Source organism: Vanessa cardui, chromosome 16 (genome assembly GCF_905220365.1).
Source record: "Vanessa cardui chromosome 16, ilVanCard2.1, whole genome shotgun sequence".
Taxonomy (NCBI): domain Eukaryota; kingdom Metazoa; phylum Arthropoda; class Insecta; order Lepidoptera; family Nymphalidae; genus Vanessa; species Vanessa cardui.
Window position 1 is genome coordinate 11423485 of NC_061138.1, and position 15853 is coordinate 11439337.

The 15853-nt window shown below is 35.4% G+C and overlaps 1 protein-coding gene across 1 annotated transcript; it reads left to right on the forward strand.

The window, feature by feature from the left end:
* Positions 1 to 1017: 1017 nt before the first annotated feature.
* LOC124536301 (beta-1,3-glucan-binding protein-like) lies at positions 1018 to 15835 on the forward strand. The gene is made up of 9 exons (XM_047112819.1): positions 1018 to 1177; positions 1484 to 1786; positions 1955 to 2115; positions 2986 to 3146; positions 6674 to 6825; positions 7584 to 7702; positions 7778 to 7901; positions 8098 to 8246; positions 15602 to 15835. The coding sequence occupies exons 1-9, from the start codon at positions 1045 to 1047 to the stop codon at positions 15797 to 15799; spliced, it is 1500 nt and encodes a 499-aa protein (XP_046968775.1). The 5' UTR covers positions 1018 to 1044; the 3' UTR covers positions 15800 to 15835.
* The last annotated feature ends 18 nt before the right edge of the window (positions 15836 to 15853 follow it).

A 15853-nucleotide genomic window follows, 5' to 3' on the forward strand; every position in this document is an offset into this window, starting at 1 on the left:
TACAAATATTTATATTAATATATCCTGCCTGGAAGTCAACAGGTCAGGATGACAAAATAAATACAATTTTGATAATAATTCTCCCAACATACATATATTAGACAGTTCTTTCTGTGAAAGAGAAATAACAGTTTTATGACAGTTTTAAATATTATCCTTTATAAAATATAATTGTTTAAAGTTTTACACGGTAGTTGTACCACGGTTGTTACGTATATGTAAAGGACAACTACACAACAACTATAAGGAAAACTCAGCGGATTTTTTATATTGTTTTTTCTAGATTTTATTTTATTTTTGCAAGATTTCTAAAAAGTGGTAGGTACCGACTTTCTGAGAAGTATGAACATATTTTTAGATATTATAAAGTTATATCAATCATCGAAAAAAACAAAAAATTAAAAACCAAATATTTATTCATTATAAAGCTGTTTTCGTTTCAATTCTTTTCAGCAAACAATGGACTAAAGATTCAACATTTTATAAGAATAGCATTATTCATCACAACATATAAAATAAACTCTCGTCCCGATAAACTCAAAAACTACCAAATATATTTTTTTACGGTTTTTCAATAATGGAAGTTAGTTTAGGTGTATAATTAATTACGTTTATTTATAAATTGGCTGAAATACTATCACTTAGTGACGAAAACAAAGTTATCAACAAAAAAATGTCCACCACTATATTGTGATAGAAATGCTTTGTGTATACTTATTGTAACCGTGCGAAGAGATATCAGATCCGGTATTTAGTACTAATATAAGAATAAATAAATAGATAGGTGTACATAAAATTATTTGGATAGGTGGTATATATAATTATGTATTTGGAAAAACACATATAATACCCCATGAGACGTTGTCTGTAACTAAGAACGGTCGAGTGGCCGAGAAATCGGTATGCGATTAGAATTTAAAATATATTTCATATATCTAGATATTTTAGCATACAATTAAATACACTGGTCAAGATAAAGCAAAGCTGAATGGTGGGGGTAACATAATCAACGAGTGGTTCTTCTCATCTCACACGAGTCACAAGATGACCACCAAGGTGATCGCGTTCCTCTGCGTTATCATAAGTGTCCACTGCGGATACGACGAATGGAAATATGAAACCCCCGTAAGAACAATACAAGCTTTGAAACCTAAGGGTTTACGTGTATTCCTGCCAGGTAAGAAATTGTGTTCTTTAGAATTCATATTCATTATTCTTTTAATAAAGATATCAATGAATGATTCAATATATTCTGACTGTACGCAGTCATGTGTTGTCTATAAATATTAATCAGTTTATCTGTCTGAAGTAAACAAAATCTCTTATATATTATGATTTACAAATGCCAATGGTCTTTATATTAAATATTTTAGATAAGCTAAAGAATCGTGAGTTGAGTCGTACTTGAACTTTTGTTAATGTTTTTGTTATAAACTCGTATATAATTAGTGTAAGGTTATATCGGGATTTGTTTATTAAACAGGTGACCCGCGAATCAAATTGTTTTTATTCGAGGGATCCATTCAAAATGTAAATGATACAAAAATGCCATCTTTGTTTGGAGACAAAAGGGATTTTTGGGGTTTTGGAGAGAAACTAAAGAATCGAGAAGGGTGGATTTTTGAAGATCACAACATTGCTTTGGAAGTCGGTCAAACGATTGTACATCGATCCTTCATCTCTATCGGAAACCCATTTATAAAAATGGCTGTGAATGGTTCAAACAAAGACGCCTTGCTTCAACTAGGTGGATATTATTCGCCGATGGGAATTTTTACTATTAAAGGTTTGTTAAATACATTGTATTCAGACGTTTTACGGATCCTATGTATGTTTAATATATTAACAAAAAAAAGAAAGAAATCGAGGGTGGTACTCTTTCGACTTTCGTAACACATACATAAAATACATAAAATTGTCAGAATCAATACATATTTTAGTTTTAAAATTTTAGTATTAGAAGACCCATCCGCTCCTGGAGCTCATTGTCCGGAAACCGCCACCAAGGTCAGAGGTGGCTACGCCTGTGCCCAAGAAGTAATTTTCGAAGATAATTTCGACAATTTTCGTGAAGACCTTTGGCAGATTGAACAGTATATACCGTTTAATCATCCTGTTAGTATCCATAATTATTTTATCTAATTTAATGGAGTTTATTTGCATAACATTTTGGGTCAAGCATGCGTGTGTGAAAAGGTCATCGCAAAATCTTCATATGTCAAAAAAATGTTTAATTCACTAAACATTCTTCATCCACGGCAGTATCGTTATAAAGTTTTATATTCGTATTTCCAACACTCCTCGCTTGAGTTAAATTTTCACCAATAGGAATGTCTTGTGATGCATATTTAAACTAAATATATCTAAATTGAGATTAAGATTGTACTTAAATTTAGTACGATAATAAAATAATCGTATTTTTTGTCTCTTTTATCTAGTGGCAAGTATGGCTTTAATAAAAGGTTTTTTAATAAAATCGTAGTAGTAAGTATAGTATGTACATATACAACATCACCTGCCCATTTGCCCTTCATTGAGAATGTCTGCTGTAAGACACAATTTTCTCACCCAAGTAAAAGATCGCTATCAATTTAAGAGTTCTTTTCGTTTCTTAGTCATCTTCAAAGTAGTTTTAACTTTAACTACGGTCGGCATACAGTTCCATTCAAAACAACTTCTTGCTTGACGCAAAGTGGTCAAAGGTATCCGCATCTTAACCGATGATTACGGGTTCAAACACAGGCAAGCACCACTCAGTATTCATACGCTTAATTTGTGTTTATAATTGAAGGAAAACATCGTGAGTAAACCTGAATGCGTCTAAATTCATTGAAATTCTGCCACATGTGTATTCCATCAAACCGTGTTGTGGAATATGTTGCATACCTTCTCCTCAAAGGGAGAGGATTAATGAGAAAATTACAGGCTGTTGTTGTTTTAGAATTTTAAGTTTTTAATACTTATATTATATTTTGATATACACAGGAACATCCGTTCGTGACCTATCAAAGGCCGCTGTCTCCAGATTCAAACTCCAATATTTTCATTGAAAATGGCTTCTTGAACATTGTGCCCAAACTTCAGCAGGACATATTGAAGCAAAACAACGAATCCATACAGACTGGCTCTTTGGATCTTTTAAGCGGGTTCGTTATTTTACTTATTAATTACACAGATTAGATGTAGCATCGGCAAAATTCGTAAAACCAATCACATCCGAATGTACATCATTCTATCGCTATTCCAAATTGTCAATAGTTACTTCTTATGGGCTATTTCTTTTGGTTGTATAAATTGGCAGTTATCGGTTTTATTGAATTTGCCGATGCTACATCTAAGCTGTGTTATACATATTTATAATACTTTAAGTAATTTTTAAGGACTTAAACTTCACCAAAACCTTAATGATCCATTTGGTCGAAATCTCTCGTAACTCCTTCTCTTTTATTATTCTTTTTTTTTTTGCGGATTGACGAACACACCACCTTATGGTACCTAAGTGGCAAAACATTTCTAATATTGCCAATGAGCCACCACCTTTGGTAGCTTAGATGTTATGTCACTTGTGCCTGTAGTTAAATTGGCATTCCCCTTTGAACCTGGCGCACAGTAACACTAAGTATTATTTGGTGATTGAATATCTCGTGATTTGGTAGCTGGGTTTCTTGCAAGCGCTACCACAGAGTTTTTATCAAAGTAGTATTTATGTAAGAATGGTATGTATCTATCTACTTATCTCTGGAACAGCTGAACCAAATTTTATGAAATTTTGTATGAAGCAAACTTGAACTCCAAGAATCAAAAAATCAAATCAAAGTATACTTTATTCAAGTGGGCTTTTACAAGCACTTTTGAATCGTCATTTAACAATTAAGTGAAGCTACCACCGGTTCGGAAAGTAGATTCTACCGAGAAGAACCGGCAAGAAACTCAGTAGTTACTCTTTTTCAACATTTAAAAAAATACAGTCATGTTAGTTAATACAATTATTAAATTAATATATCCTGCCTGGAAGTCAACAGGTATTAATTCCACGCTTTTTATAATCTACAAAATCTTGTATCGAATAATACGCCTTTTTCACCAATGTATTTTTTATAAACGATTTGAATTTACGAGACGGCAAAGTTAAAAATGTCTGTGTGTGAATTTTATTGTAGAAATGGATACCTTGCCCCAAGAAAGATTTATTGACTTTGCGGAATCGGAAACTTGGCGTTATAAGCTTATCCTTACTTCTAGTGCATATACAATGATTATCACTGATTTTATTAAAGTGATCAATGTTACTGTGAATATACATGATATTGTTGTAAATATATTGCGACGCAACAGTGAGTATTCCTACTCTGTTAAAAACATCCCGAAGAGAGTCTCTAGCTCCAAGATTATAAATAAACCGAATTGCTCTCTTTTGTAAAATAAAGACAGATTCAATGTCTGCAGCGTTACCCCAAAGTAATATGCCATATGACATAATACTGTGAAAATAACCAAAATAAACTAAACGAGCGGTATCAATATCAGTTAGTTGTCTAACTTTTCTAACCGCGTATGCTGCGGAGCTGAGTCTCCCTGTTAGGGACGACAAATGGGGTCTCCACTGAAGTCTGGAATCTATCAATTCAATATAATCAATTCTATTCCCAAGAACACGGTAGTATCGGCTACATCAAGCGGGCCACCGCTTAAAGATATATTATAATTTTGCTTTTTAACATTGGGTAGGGTAAAAACTACACATTTTGTTTTTTGAGTATTCAAAACCAAATTATTTACATTAAACCAATCTTGTATCTGTGATAAGGCACCGTTCACATCGTCATAGTCAGTTTTTTTCCTGTCAACCTTAAAAATCAGTGAAGTATCGTCAGCAAACAATACTATATCACAAATACCTTTAACAAAGAAAGGAAGGTCATTTATATATACTAGGAATAGAAAGGGACCCAAAATTGAACCTTGTGGAACACCCATTTTTAGCGTAGATCCAGTAGACTTTATTCCATTAATGAAAACTTGCTGGATTCTTTGACTTAAGTATGAAGCAATGAGATCAAGAGCCCTACCTTTAACGCCGTAATATTTGAGCTTGTAAAGAAGCGTCTCGTGTTCTACACAATCAAATGCTTTAGATAAATCACAGAATACTCCAATAGCATTCTGTGATTTCTCCCAAGCATCGTAAATATGCTTAAGAAGCGCAATTCCCGCATCAGTTGTTGATCGACCTCTTGTAAAACCAAATTGCTCACTATGAAAAATTTTATTTGTACCAAAATGGATAAGAAGTTGATTTATAAAATAATTTTTTCGAAAATTTTACTTAAAGATGGGAGTATTGAAATAGGCCTGTAATTACTGGGATTGCTCCTATTTCCATTCTTAAAAAGTGGTAAGACTTTACTACATTCTAACAAGTCAGGAAATGAACCCGTGTCCAAACTCTTGTTAAAAATTACTGCTATATACGGAGCAATATCGTGTATGATGTTATTTATGAATTTTACCGAAATGCCCGTCATACGTCGTTAGTTTTTTTAATATTGAGTGTTTTAAATACTTTTATAACATCTATTGCAGAAACTGTTACAAAAGAAAAATCAATAACGCATTTAGAAACATGTTTATTTAATAATCTAGCTGCATCTAATGTAGATGATTTTAAATGAGATGTTATTTTATTAGGTATGTTATCAAAAAATATTTCAAATAAATTTGCAACTTCCAAATCAGAATTTGTGTATTTACTGCCTGTGTTTAATTTGATTGGTATACTTTCCTTTTTAGGTTTTCCACTAACACTTCCAATAATGTCCCAAGTGGCCTTTATTCTATTATCGGAAGTCAAAATTTTGTTCTTTATGTATAAATACTTAGCATAAATACATACTGTTTTAAATATTTTGGAATATTTATTGACATATCCTAGAAAGGCTTCCTTTTGATTCCACTGCTTCATACCATATAGGTCGTATAATTTATTTCTACTTTTATATATACCAATAGTAGCCCAGTCACTAAACTTCAATTTTGTATTATTATAAAATGATTTCATTTTAAATATTTTATTAAATTCTATTAATATTAATTCAAAAAATGAATTATAAAGTTCATTTGGATCTTGTGTCGTTAGATCTAAATAAGCTAATTTACACGCCACAATATATTTAAAACAGTTTACTTTATGAGCCGTTATTGGCCTGTACATTATTTTTTTTGAATGAATAATTTCTTTGTGTTCTAAAGAAAACTTCTGACCACAGTGATCAGAAGTTAAATTATTTATAATTGAAAATTCATATATTTCACAGTCACAAAACACATTGTCAATACACGTAGAAGTATCGTTGGTTATTCGTGTTGGTTCATTAACTCGGTGCGTTAAATTAAATAACCTAAACAATGTGACCAATCGAACACTCAGCGAAGTAGCTTTTAATAAGTCTACGTTAAAGTCGCCACATACAATTATATATTTATTACTTTCGCTTATCTTTTTAAGAACATCCTCCATAGTGTCAAATAAGCAAAAATCTCCCGATGGGGGCCGGTACACGCATACTATAATGTACTGCGGAAATTCCACGCAGGATAATTCGATAGTAAGAAAGGACATAATCTACTTTTTTGACACATGACAACAAGTATATGCTTATGTAATTATCTGCAGATGTACCGGTGATATGTGCGTGATGCAAGCAACTGGTGTGAACATTCTACCGCCTATAGTTAGTGGACGATTGACGAGTGCCCGGTTTGCCTTTACATACGGAACAATATATATCCGTGCCAAGCTGCCTAGAGGCGATTGGATTTATCCAGGTAAATAAAAATGGCCCTCCTCAAGAACAAAATGGTGGCATTGCTAACTGCATGGGCAAGCATTGGCAATTACAATAAACATTTTAAGAGATCTTCTGAGGTGCCTTATTTATGGTTTCCTAGACCGTCATAAGCAAGGCGCTTCGAATGGCATCAGGTTGTTAAAAAAGGTCTGGCAAGACACGGGGACGTTGCCATTCCCTATATACATATATACGTTACAAGAAATAACATCAATAAAGAAATAGGTAGCCTTAGTTATTAACTCTTTGCAATAAATAATAATGTTATGATATAAATATTCAATTTTGTGTAACATATTCGTTCAATCGACAATACTTTTTATACTGAAAGTGCTTGTGTACTTAATATTGATGATTCATAAAGATCCCATTTGCTATTAGGTATCCGAAAATAATTACTTTTTTCTTAACTTCTCCTGTTATTGTAGATAATATTGATGTAATAATAATTTCCTTAGTATACAAAAAACAAATTTTTATTTCCATTATCTCTTTTGATTCTGCGATTGTTTTTGCATATGGTACTATTGGAAATTTTAATCTCCCATGACATTAGTTTATGTGTTAAAGTGTTAAACGTTATGTTCCCTAACGAATTCTTATTACATATGACGTTTTTCGTATTATTCTCTTAACACTCTAATGTTTGTTTATTGCCGTAATATCACAACTAATATACAGACGTAGGAGAATTTTATATCTAACTATGTTTGTACACTATCTATTCAATTTCAGAAATACTTTTGGAATCTTCGACGAAAAAATACGGCAGCTTAAACTACGCGTCGGGTGTTCTTAAAATTATACTATCCCGAGGTAATGTCGACGCGAGCAGCTCGCATCATAGTATCCGTGTAAGTTTTCTCAATCCACATCTAAACAGGAACATGCACTTTTTGGAATAGATTGGAAATAATATTTTTTTTCAGGAAATCAGCGGGGGGCCGGTATTAAACGCTAAGTGTCGTGATTCATTAGAGTTTTACTATAAAAAAATGACTGAAGGGTATTGGAGCGATGACTTCCACGAATACGCTCTTCACTGGAAACCAGGTATACATTATTCTGGGTTAAAATAAAATCGGAACACTCTTTATTGTACACCAGTAACAACAACAGTCTGTCCCGCTGGACTAAGGCCTCCTTTGAGGAGGGTTTACAAAGGGAAGGTTTACAACATATTCCACCACGCTGTTCCAAAGCGGGTTGGTGGAAACCAGTAAACACATAGCTTATTGTTTAATTTTAGACAGTATATCCTTGGATGTGGACGGCGTTAATTTTGCCACGTACCTGCCGGGGCCCGCGGGGCTGCGCGCGTGGCTGCCTCCGTCCTGTCGAGGGGAGTGGTACAAATTGTTCCGAAACGCTACCGTCATGGCACCTTTTGACCATCACGTAAGTCTATTTAATGAGTTGTATCTTTTATTTTAAATATTTAAATAAATTGCCGTATAGTCCACCTGATGGTAAGTGGTCAACTCCACCCAAAGACTTTGCCAATATAATATGTGTCATTATTTACAATGTTATGTAACTGTAACTAAGATGTTATGTCCCTTGAACAGATAGTTATATTGGCTCGCTCATATACGTTTTGCTGTATACAATATTCTAATAAACAGATATGTTATATGATATAACATATTTTTTTTTTGTTTAGTATGGATATAACTTATATCCATACTAAACAACAGAAAAAAGAGTGCCGCGCCGGGGACCGTTTATTTTAGTTTATTTTTACATTTCGTTAAAAGTAAAAAGGATAGCTTGATAAAAACAATAAGTAAAAGGGATAACTAGATGTTTTAATTACGCAAAACGTATTACTACGTAATTATGATGCATAATAACGTATTACTACGTAAAACAACTAAAGGCAAACGTCCCAATTAGGACGTTTTCTAGTCTTCACTTTTTGCGCGTTAATAACATATCTGTTTACTACAACATCATTGGCTGTATATGAATTAGTTTCAAGTAATTTATAATTTTATTTATATTTTAATCATTAAGTATTCAAGTCTTATCTTAACTTAGTTTAAAACACAGTTGTTTAGTTTTCAATATAAAGTGTCTTGTTTTAAGTTATAATACAATATATACTAATGACTATAACAAAGTCATTCGGCATAGACTAAACTCTCAAAATCAAAATCAAAATAAACTTTATTCAAGTAAGCTTTTATAAGCACTTTTGAATCGTCATTTTACAATTAAGTGAAGCTACCACCGGTTCGGAAAGTAGATTCTACCGAGAAGAACCGACAACAAACTCAGTAGTTACTCTTTTTTAACATTTAAAAAATACAACGTCATGTTAATTAAATACAATTATTTCAATTAATGTTAATGTATCCTGCTTGGACTTCTGGTTTACTCTAAAATATGATAGACTAGCATACCCGGCGAACTCCGTTTCGCCACCAGATGGCTTAGTTTTTTATAACATTTCGTTTGGGGATTAAAAGATGAAGAAATTTGTTTTTTGTTTTATAAGGAAAAATGTTTGAAAAGGAAAAATTTTATTTTATTTCACATCAATAATGAATTTATTTCGATTACAAAAATTTCGCCGAAGATCCTTCAATGTAAAGTTAAGTGCTTCAAGTGATTTCTTATGTGCCATTGTGCACTCATCCCAAACAATGAGCTTGCATTGCATCAACAATTTTCCCATTGCACTGGATCGGGAAATATTGCATGTTGGAGTATCAATTGTGTTTAAATTGAGTGGCAACTTAAGCGCAGAATGTGCAGTACGACTGCCATCAAGAAGAGTCGCCGCAATTCAGATGATGCTAACGCCAAAGCTATGTCACATCTTGATCGAATATTAGCCAAAATGAATGAAATGACAAATGTTTTCCTTGTTTTCGTATACTTGTTTTTGCTATTCATTCAGCAACGGCACATTATTTCGAACGAATTCCTGCAATGTATCAACATTGTATTGCAGCTCTCGATTTAATTCTTGGTTGAATGCATCGTGCATCGATCGATTGGGCACAACCATTCCTACTTAAATAAGTAGCTTGTTTACAATAGTCAAGCATTGATCCTCAATCAGAATCAATCCTTCATTGTAGACTTCATCAGTTATTTGCATGTCCAGGTTATTCGTTCGAATGCACAAGCAATTTAAGATATCTTCACATATGTCGTCTTTGTATTTTTCCATAACTGCATTGGTTGTGAAGAGAAACATGTGGTGACGATAATTGCGAACAGCGTTCGTATTTGGTACGCATTTGATGAAACAACTGAATCAGCAAGTGTTAAATCCCAAAAAAAAAACCAATGAGAATCGATCTCCAGCAAACCCAATAGTTGACATGCTTCTCGATATGTTTCGCATTGGTGACCATTTACAGTTTTCAAATGCGCATGATTTTGGCCCACGTACATTTACCAACAGCAGTCGCAAATCAAAACATTCATCATTTCTAGGATGAACAGTATACATGCGACCTAGCGCATCCGTGGAAAACACCTGTGGCCAATCTGGAACTGGGTTTCCTTGCTTGCGACGTTGAAATGTCTTTGTTGATTGATTCTAAGTGTAAAACTTGGGCATTTCAACGTACATCAGCGTCGCTGCAAATGGATCTGCTTCACACATTGCAAAGAAGACGTTGTGCCACATTAGCCTCAGTGAAGTGAACTCATTGTCCATTTTCCAAATGCACTGCTAAATGTACAACTGTGGGATATCTTTCATGAATTTGGAATGAAAATAATCGCCACAGTGCTTCATTAGCACTGACGTATCTGCCCATTTGAAAGGGTCGTGCAGATGGGGATCAGTGACTGGATCATGAATTTCACCGGATATGACGTCATCCAATTCATTTGTATGTAATTTGTTCAGTAACCAAATTAGGATATGAGCATGCGGTAGTCCACGCTTCTGCCATTCCACCGAGTACATATAACAACGTCTGTCACCAAAAACTCGATACTTCGTAAGCACATCTATCATAACCTTAAGTTTTTGCTGAAATACTCTGGCGATTATATCATGACAATCTAGCGGTTTTTGGTCCGGGTCCAACTCACGTTCAATTTCCGTCCACTTCGGATTGCATGTGAACGTAATAAATAAATCCGGAGTTCCATAATTTCGCACGTACGTCATGGCATCTTCAGCGTATTCGTGCATGTAGCGTGGGCTTCCGATATAAGATGATGGAAGAATCGTCAGGCGTCCAATATTTTGAACATTACCATCTGAATTAATAGCATCACGCAAGTGTACAGAATCCTCGAAGCTTTGCCTGATTGAATCGGATGAATGCTAAACGTTCGGTCTCGACTTACATGTCGACAGCGAATTTGCTGGAATAGCCGACGGCACTTCAGAATAACATTCTCCTCATGTGTACGAATCATCATACGATACGCATAGTAATTCATTGCGCTTAGTTTTTTGTTCGTTGATTCGCCTGAAAATACAAAATTAAATGTATTGTTAAGCCAATAATAGTAACAATTAGTGTGTGAATATTGTACCTGTAATTGGATCGACCATCTTCAACGTGATGTCGTATCCGTCTTGCCCTTGCCAATAAATTATTGGATATTGTAACGCATCGTACAAACGATGTGTCTCGTTTGCACGGTGCATGATATTGCTTCTTCGCTGAACGATAATATCTCGTGATGTAGTTGGATCGCCAACAATAATTGCAGCAACATCATCAACGATGGGCGCATTGAATCTTCGCACATGTTCACCTGCTGGGCTACGATCCGCTCTTGTGATAAATTTGTGCGTGTCCGATGGCATTCGTTCCAATGCTGTTTTAAACATATTAACCACAGCGTTATTAGCGTGAAAAAATGCTTGCAGCTGTTCAATAATTCGTCTCTTTAACCTTTGTGTTCCCTGTATATTGCCCCGCAAATTCAGCTGACTCACCATCGACGAAAGAAATATATTTGCAGAAATTAGTAGTAGTAGTTCGTAGTGGGATCATATTGGAATGCCAAGCGATTGTATGATGCCAATGATCTTCGTGTGCTCACGCGTTGTCTCAATCGGGCTTTTTCTCTGATTATATTATGTCTTTCTTCGCTCAAATTCTGCGAATACACTTGTTGCTGGCTTGCATGTCTTGTGCGACGGCCGATGTTCGCACGTCATACTCTTGGCATTTTGGATTATGGATAGACTTGTGAATTTAACCTCAAATTAAGAAACGAATAACTTTAACCTCAGTTTCATAGTGAACAATATATCAGTTTAAAGTTAGCGTTTGAAAGAACGTGCGCAAGATAAATGTCACATGAAAAGCTGTCAAACAATTTATCACGCACCGGCGCCATCTACTTAAAATGAAACGTATTTATTTTCGTGAGAATAATTACACACCACCTACTGTTGTAGTACATGTTATGTATAAGAGATGGCGATAATAAAATGATTTTCCCTGTTTTCCTGTTTTTCTTTGAAATTTTTAATGATTTTTCTTTGCTATAAACCTCAAGGAGCCTGAGACCTTTCCAACGAATGCAAAACCGTTCGACGGTTTTGCATTCGTTGGAAATAATGAATTTATTTCGATTACAAAAATTTCGCCGAAGATCCTTCAATGTAAAGTTAAGTGCTTCAAGTGATTTCTTATGTGCCATTGTGCACTCATCCCAAACAATGAGCTTGCATTGCATCAACAATTTTCCCATTGCACTGGATCGGGAAATATTGCATGTTGGAGTATCAATTGTGTTTAAATTGAGTGGCAACTTAAGCGCAGAATGTGCAGTACGACTGCCATCAAGAAGAGTCGCCGCAATTCAGATGATGCTAACGCCAAAGCTATGTCACATCTTGATCGAATATTAGCCAAAATGAATGAAATGACAAATGTTTTCCTTGTTTTCGTATACTTGTTTTTGCTATTCATTCAGCAACGGCACATTATTTCGAACGAATTCCTGCAATGTATCAACATTGTATTGCAGCTCTCGATTTAATTCTTGGTTGAATGCATCGTGCATCGATCGATTGGGCACAACCATTCCTACTTAAATAAGTAGCTTGTTTACAATAGTCAAGCATTGATCCTCAATCAGAATCAATCCTTCATTGTAGACTTCATCAGTTATTTGCATGTCCAGGTTATTCGTTCGAATGCGCAAGCAATTTAAGATATCTTCACATATGTCGTCTTTGTATTTTTCCATAACTGCATTGGTTGTGAAGAGAAACATGTGGTGACGATAATTGCGAACAGCGTTCGTATTTGGTACGCATTTGATGAAACAACTGAATCAGCAAGTGTTAAATCCCAAAAAAAAAACCAATGAGAATCGATCTCCAGCAAACCCAATAGTTGACATGCTTCTCGATATGTTTCGCATTGGTGACCATTTACAGTTTTCAAATGCGCATGATTTTGGCCCACGTACATTTACCAACAGCAGTCGCAAATCAAAACATTCATCATTTCTAGGATGAACAGTATACATGCGACCTAGCGCATCCGTGGAAAACACCTGTGGCCAATCTGGAACTGGGTTTCCTTGCTTGCGACGTTGAAATGTCTTTGTTGATTGATTCTAAGTGTAAAACTTGGGCATTTCAACGTACATCAGCGTCGCTGCAAATGGATCTGCTTCACACATTGCAAAGAAGACGTTGTGCCACATTAGCCTCAGTGAAGTGAACTCATTGTCCATTTTCCAAATGCACTGCTAAATGTACAACTGTGGGATATCTTTCATGAATTTGGAATGAAAATAATCGCCACAGTGCTTCATTAGCACTGACGTATCTGCCCATTTGAAAGGGTCGTGCAGATGGGGATCAGTGACTGGATCATGAATTTCACCGGATATGACGTCATCCAATTCATTTGTATGTAATTTGTTCAGTAACCAAATTAGGATATGAGCATGCGGTAGTCCACGCTTCTGCCATTCCACCGAGTACATATAACAACGTCTGTCACCAAAAACTCGATACTTCGTAAGCACATCTATCATAACCTTAAGTTTTTGCTGAAATACTCTGGCGATTATATCATGACAATCTAGCGGTTTTTGGTCCGGGTCCAACTCACGTTCAATTTCCGTCCACTTCGGATTGCATGTGAACGTAATAAATAAATCCGGAGTTCCATAATTTCGCACGTACGTCATGGCATCTTCAGCGTATTCGTGCATGTAGCGTGGGCTTCCGATATAAGATGATGGAAGAATCGTCAGGCGTCCAATATTTTGAACATTACCATCTGAATTAATAGCATCACGCAAGTGTACAGAATCCTCGAAGCTTTGCCTGATTGAATCGGATGAATGCTAAACGTTCGGTCTCGACTTACATGTCGACAGCGAATTTGCTGGAATAGCCGACGGCACTTCAGAATAACATTCTCCTCATGTGTACGAATCATCATACGATACGCATAGTAATTCATTGCGCTTAGTTTTTTGTTCGTTGATTCGCCTGAAAATACAAAATTAAATGTATTGTTAAGCCAATAATAGTAACAATTAGTGTGTGAATATTGTACCTGTAATTGGATCGACCATCTTCAACGTGATGTCGTATCCGTCTTGCCCTTGCCAATAAATTATTGGATATTGTAACGCATCGTACAAACGATGTGTCTCGTTTGCACGGTGCATGATATTGCTTCTTCGCTGAACGATAATATCTCGTGATGTAGTTGGATCGCCAACAATAATTGCAGCAACATCATCAACGATGGGCGCATTGAATCTTCGCACATGTTCACCTGCTGGGCTACGATCCGCTCTTGTGATAAATTTGTGCGTGTCCGATGGCATTCGTTCCAATGCTGTTTTAAACATATTAACCACAGCGTTATTAGCGTGAAAAAATGCTTGCAGCTGTTCAATAATTCGTCTCTTTAACCTTTGTGTTCCCTGTATATTGCCCCGCAAATTCAGCTGACTCACCATCGACGAAAGAAATATATTTGCAGAAATTAGTAGTAGTAGTTCGTAGTGGGATCATATTGGAATGCCAAGCGATTGTATGATGCCAATGATCTTCGTGTGCTCACGCGTTGTCTCAATCGGGCTTTTTCTCTGATTATATTATGTCTTTCTTCGCTCAAATTCTGCGAATACACTTGTTGCTGGCTTGCATGTCTTGTGCGACGGCCGATGTTCGCACGTCATACTCTTGGCATTTTGGATTATGGATAGACTTGTGAATTTAACCTCAAATTAAGAAACGAATAACTTTAACCTCAGTTTCATAGTGAACAATATATCAGTTTAAAGTTAGCGTTTGAAAGAACGTGCGCAAGATAAATGTCACATGAAAAGCTGTCAAACAATTTATCACGCACCGGCGCCATCTACTTAAAATGAAACGTATTTATTTTCGTGAGAATAATTACACACCACCTACTGTTGTAGTACATGTTATGTATAAGAGATGGCGATAATAAAATGATTTTCCCTGTTTTCCTGTTTTTCTTTGAAATTTTTAATGATTTTTCTTTGCTATAAACCTCAAGGAGCCTGAGACCTTTCCAACGAATGCAAAACCGTCGAAATCAGTTCGTGCGTTCTGGAGTTATAGCGTCAGGAAGGAAAACCCGACTTATTTTTATATTATAGATAATCAAAGACAATAAGACTTAGATATAGATATTTAAGTACTTTTTAGTAATTTTTACGTTCGTCACAGTTGGACAATATTTTATTTGTCTAAATAAGAGAGGTTATTTCGTATTCTTCTAAAAATAACCGAGTGATTGATTATTTATTTGCAGTTTCAGATAGCTCTAGGTGTCGCTGTTGGAGGCACTATGGAATTCCCGGATGGAGTCAAATCAGGTGGAAAACCAAAACCCTGGAGTAATAGGGGACGCAAGGCCAGTCTTACTTTTTGGCAAGATAAGGAAAACTGGTTTCCAACTTGGACTCAACCTGGATTGGTTGTCGACTATGTTAGAGTTGTGGCCTTGTGATCAGTTCTAAAACTTTAGGACTGAAATGTTACTAAATGTTATCAAATAGTTTAC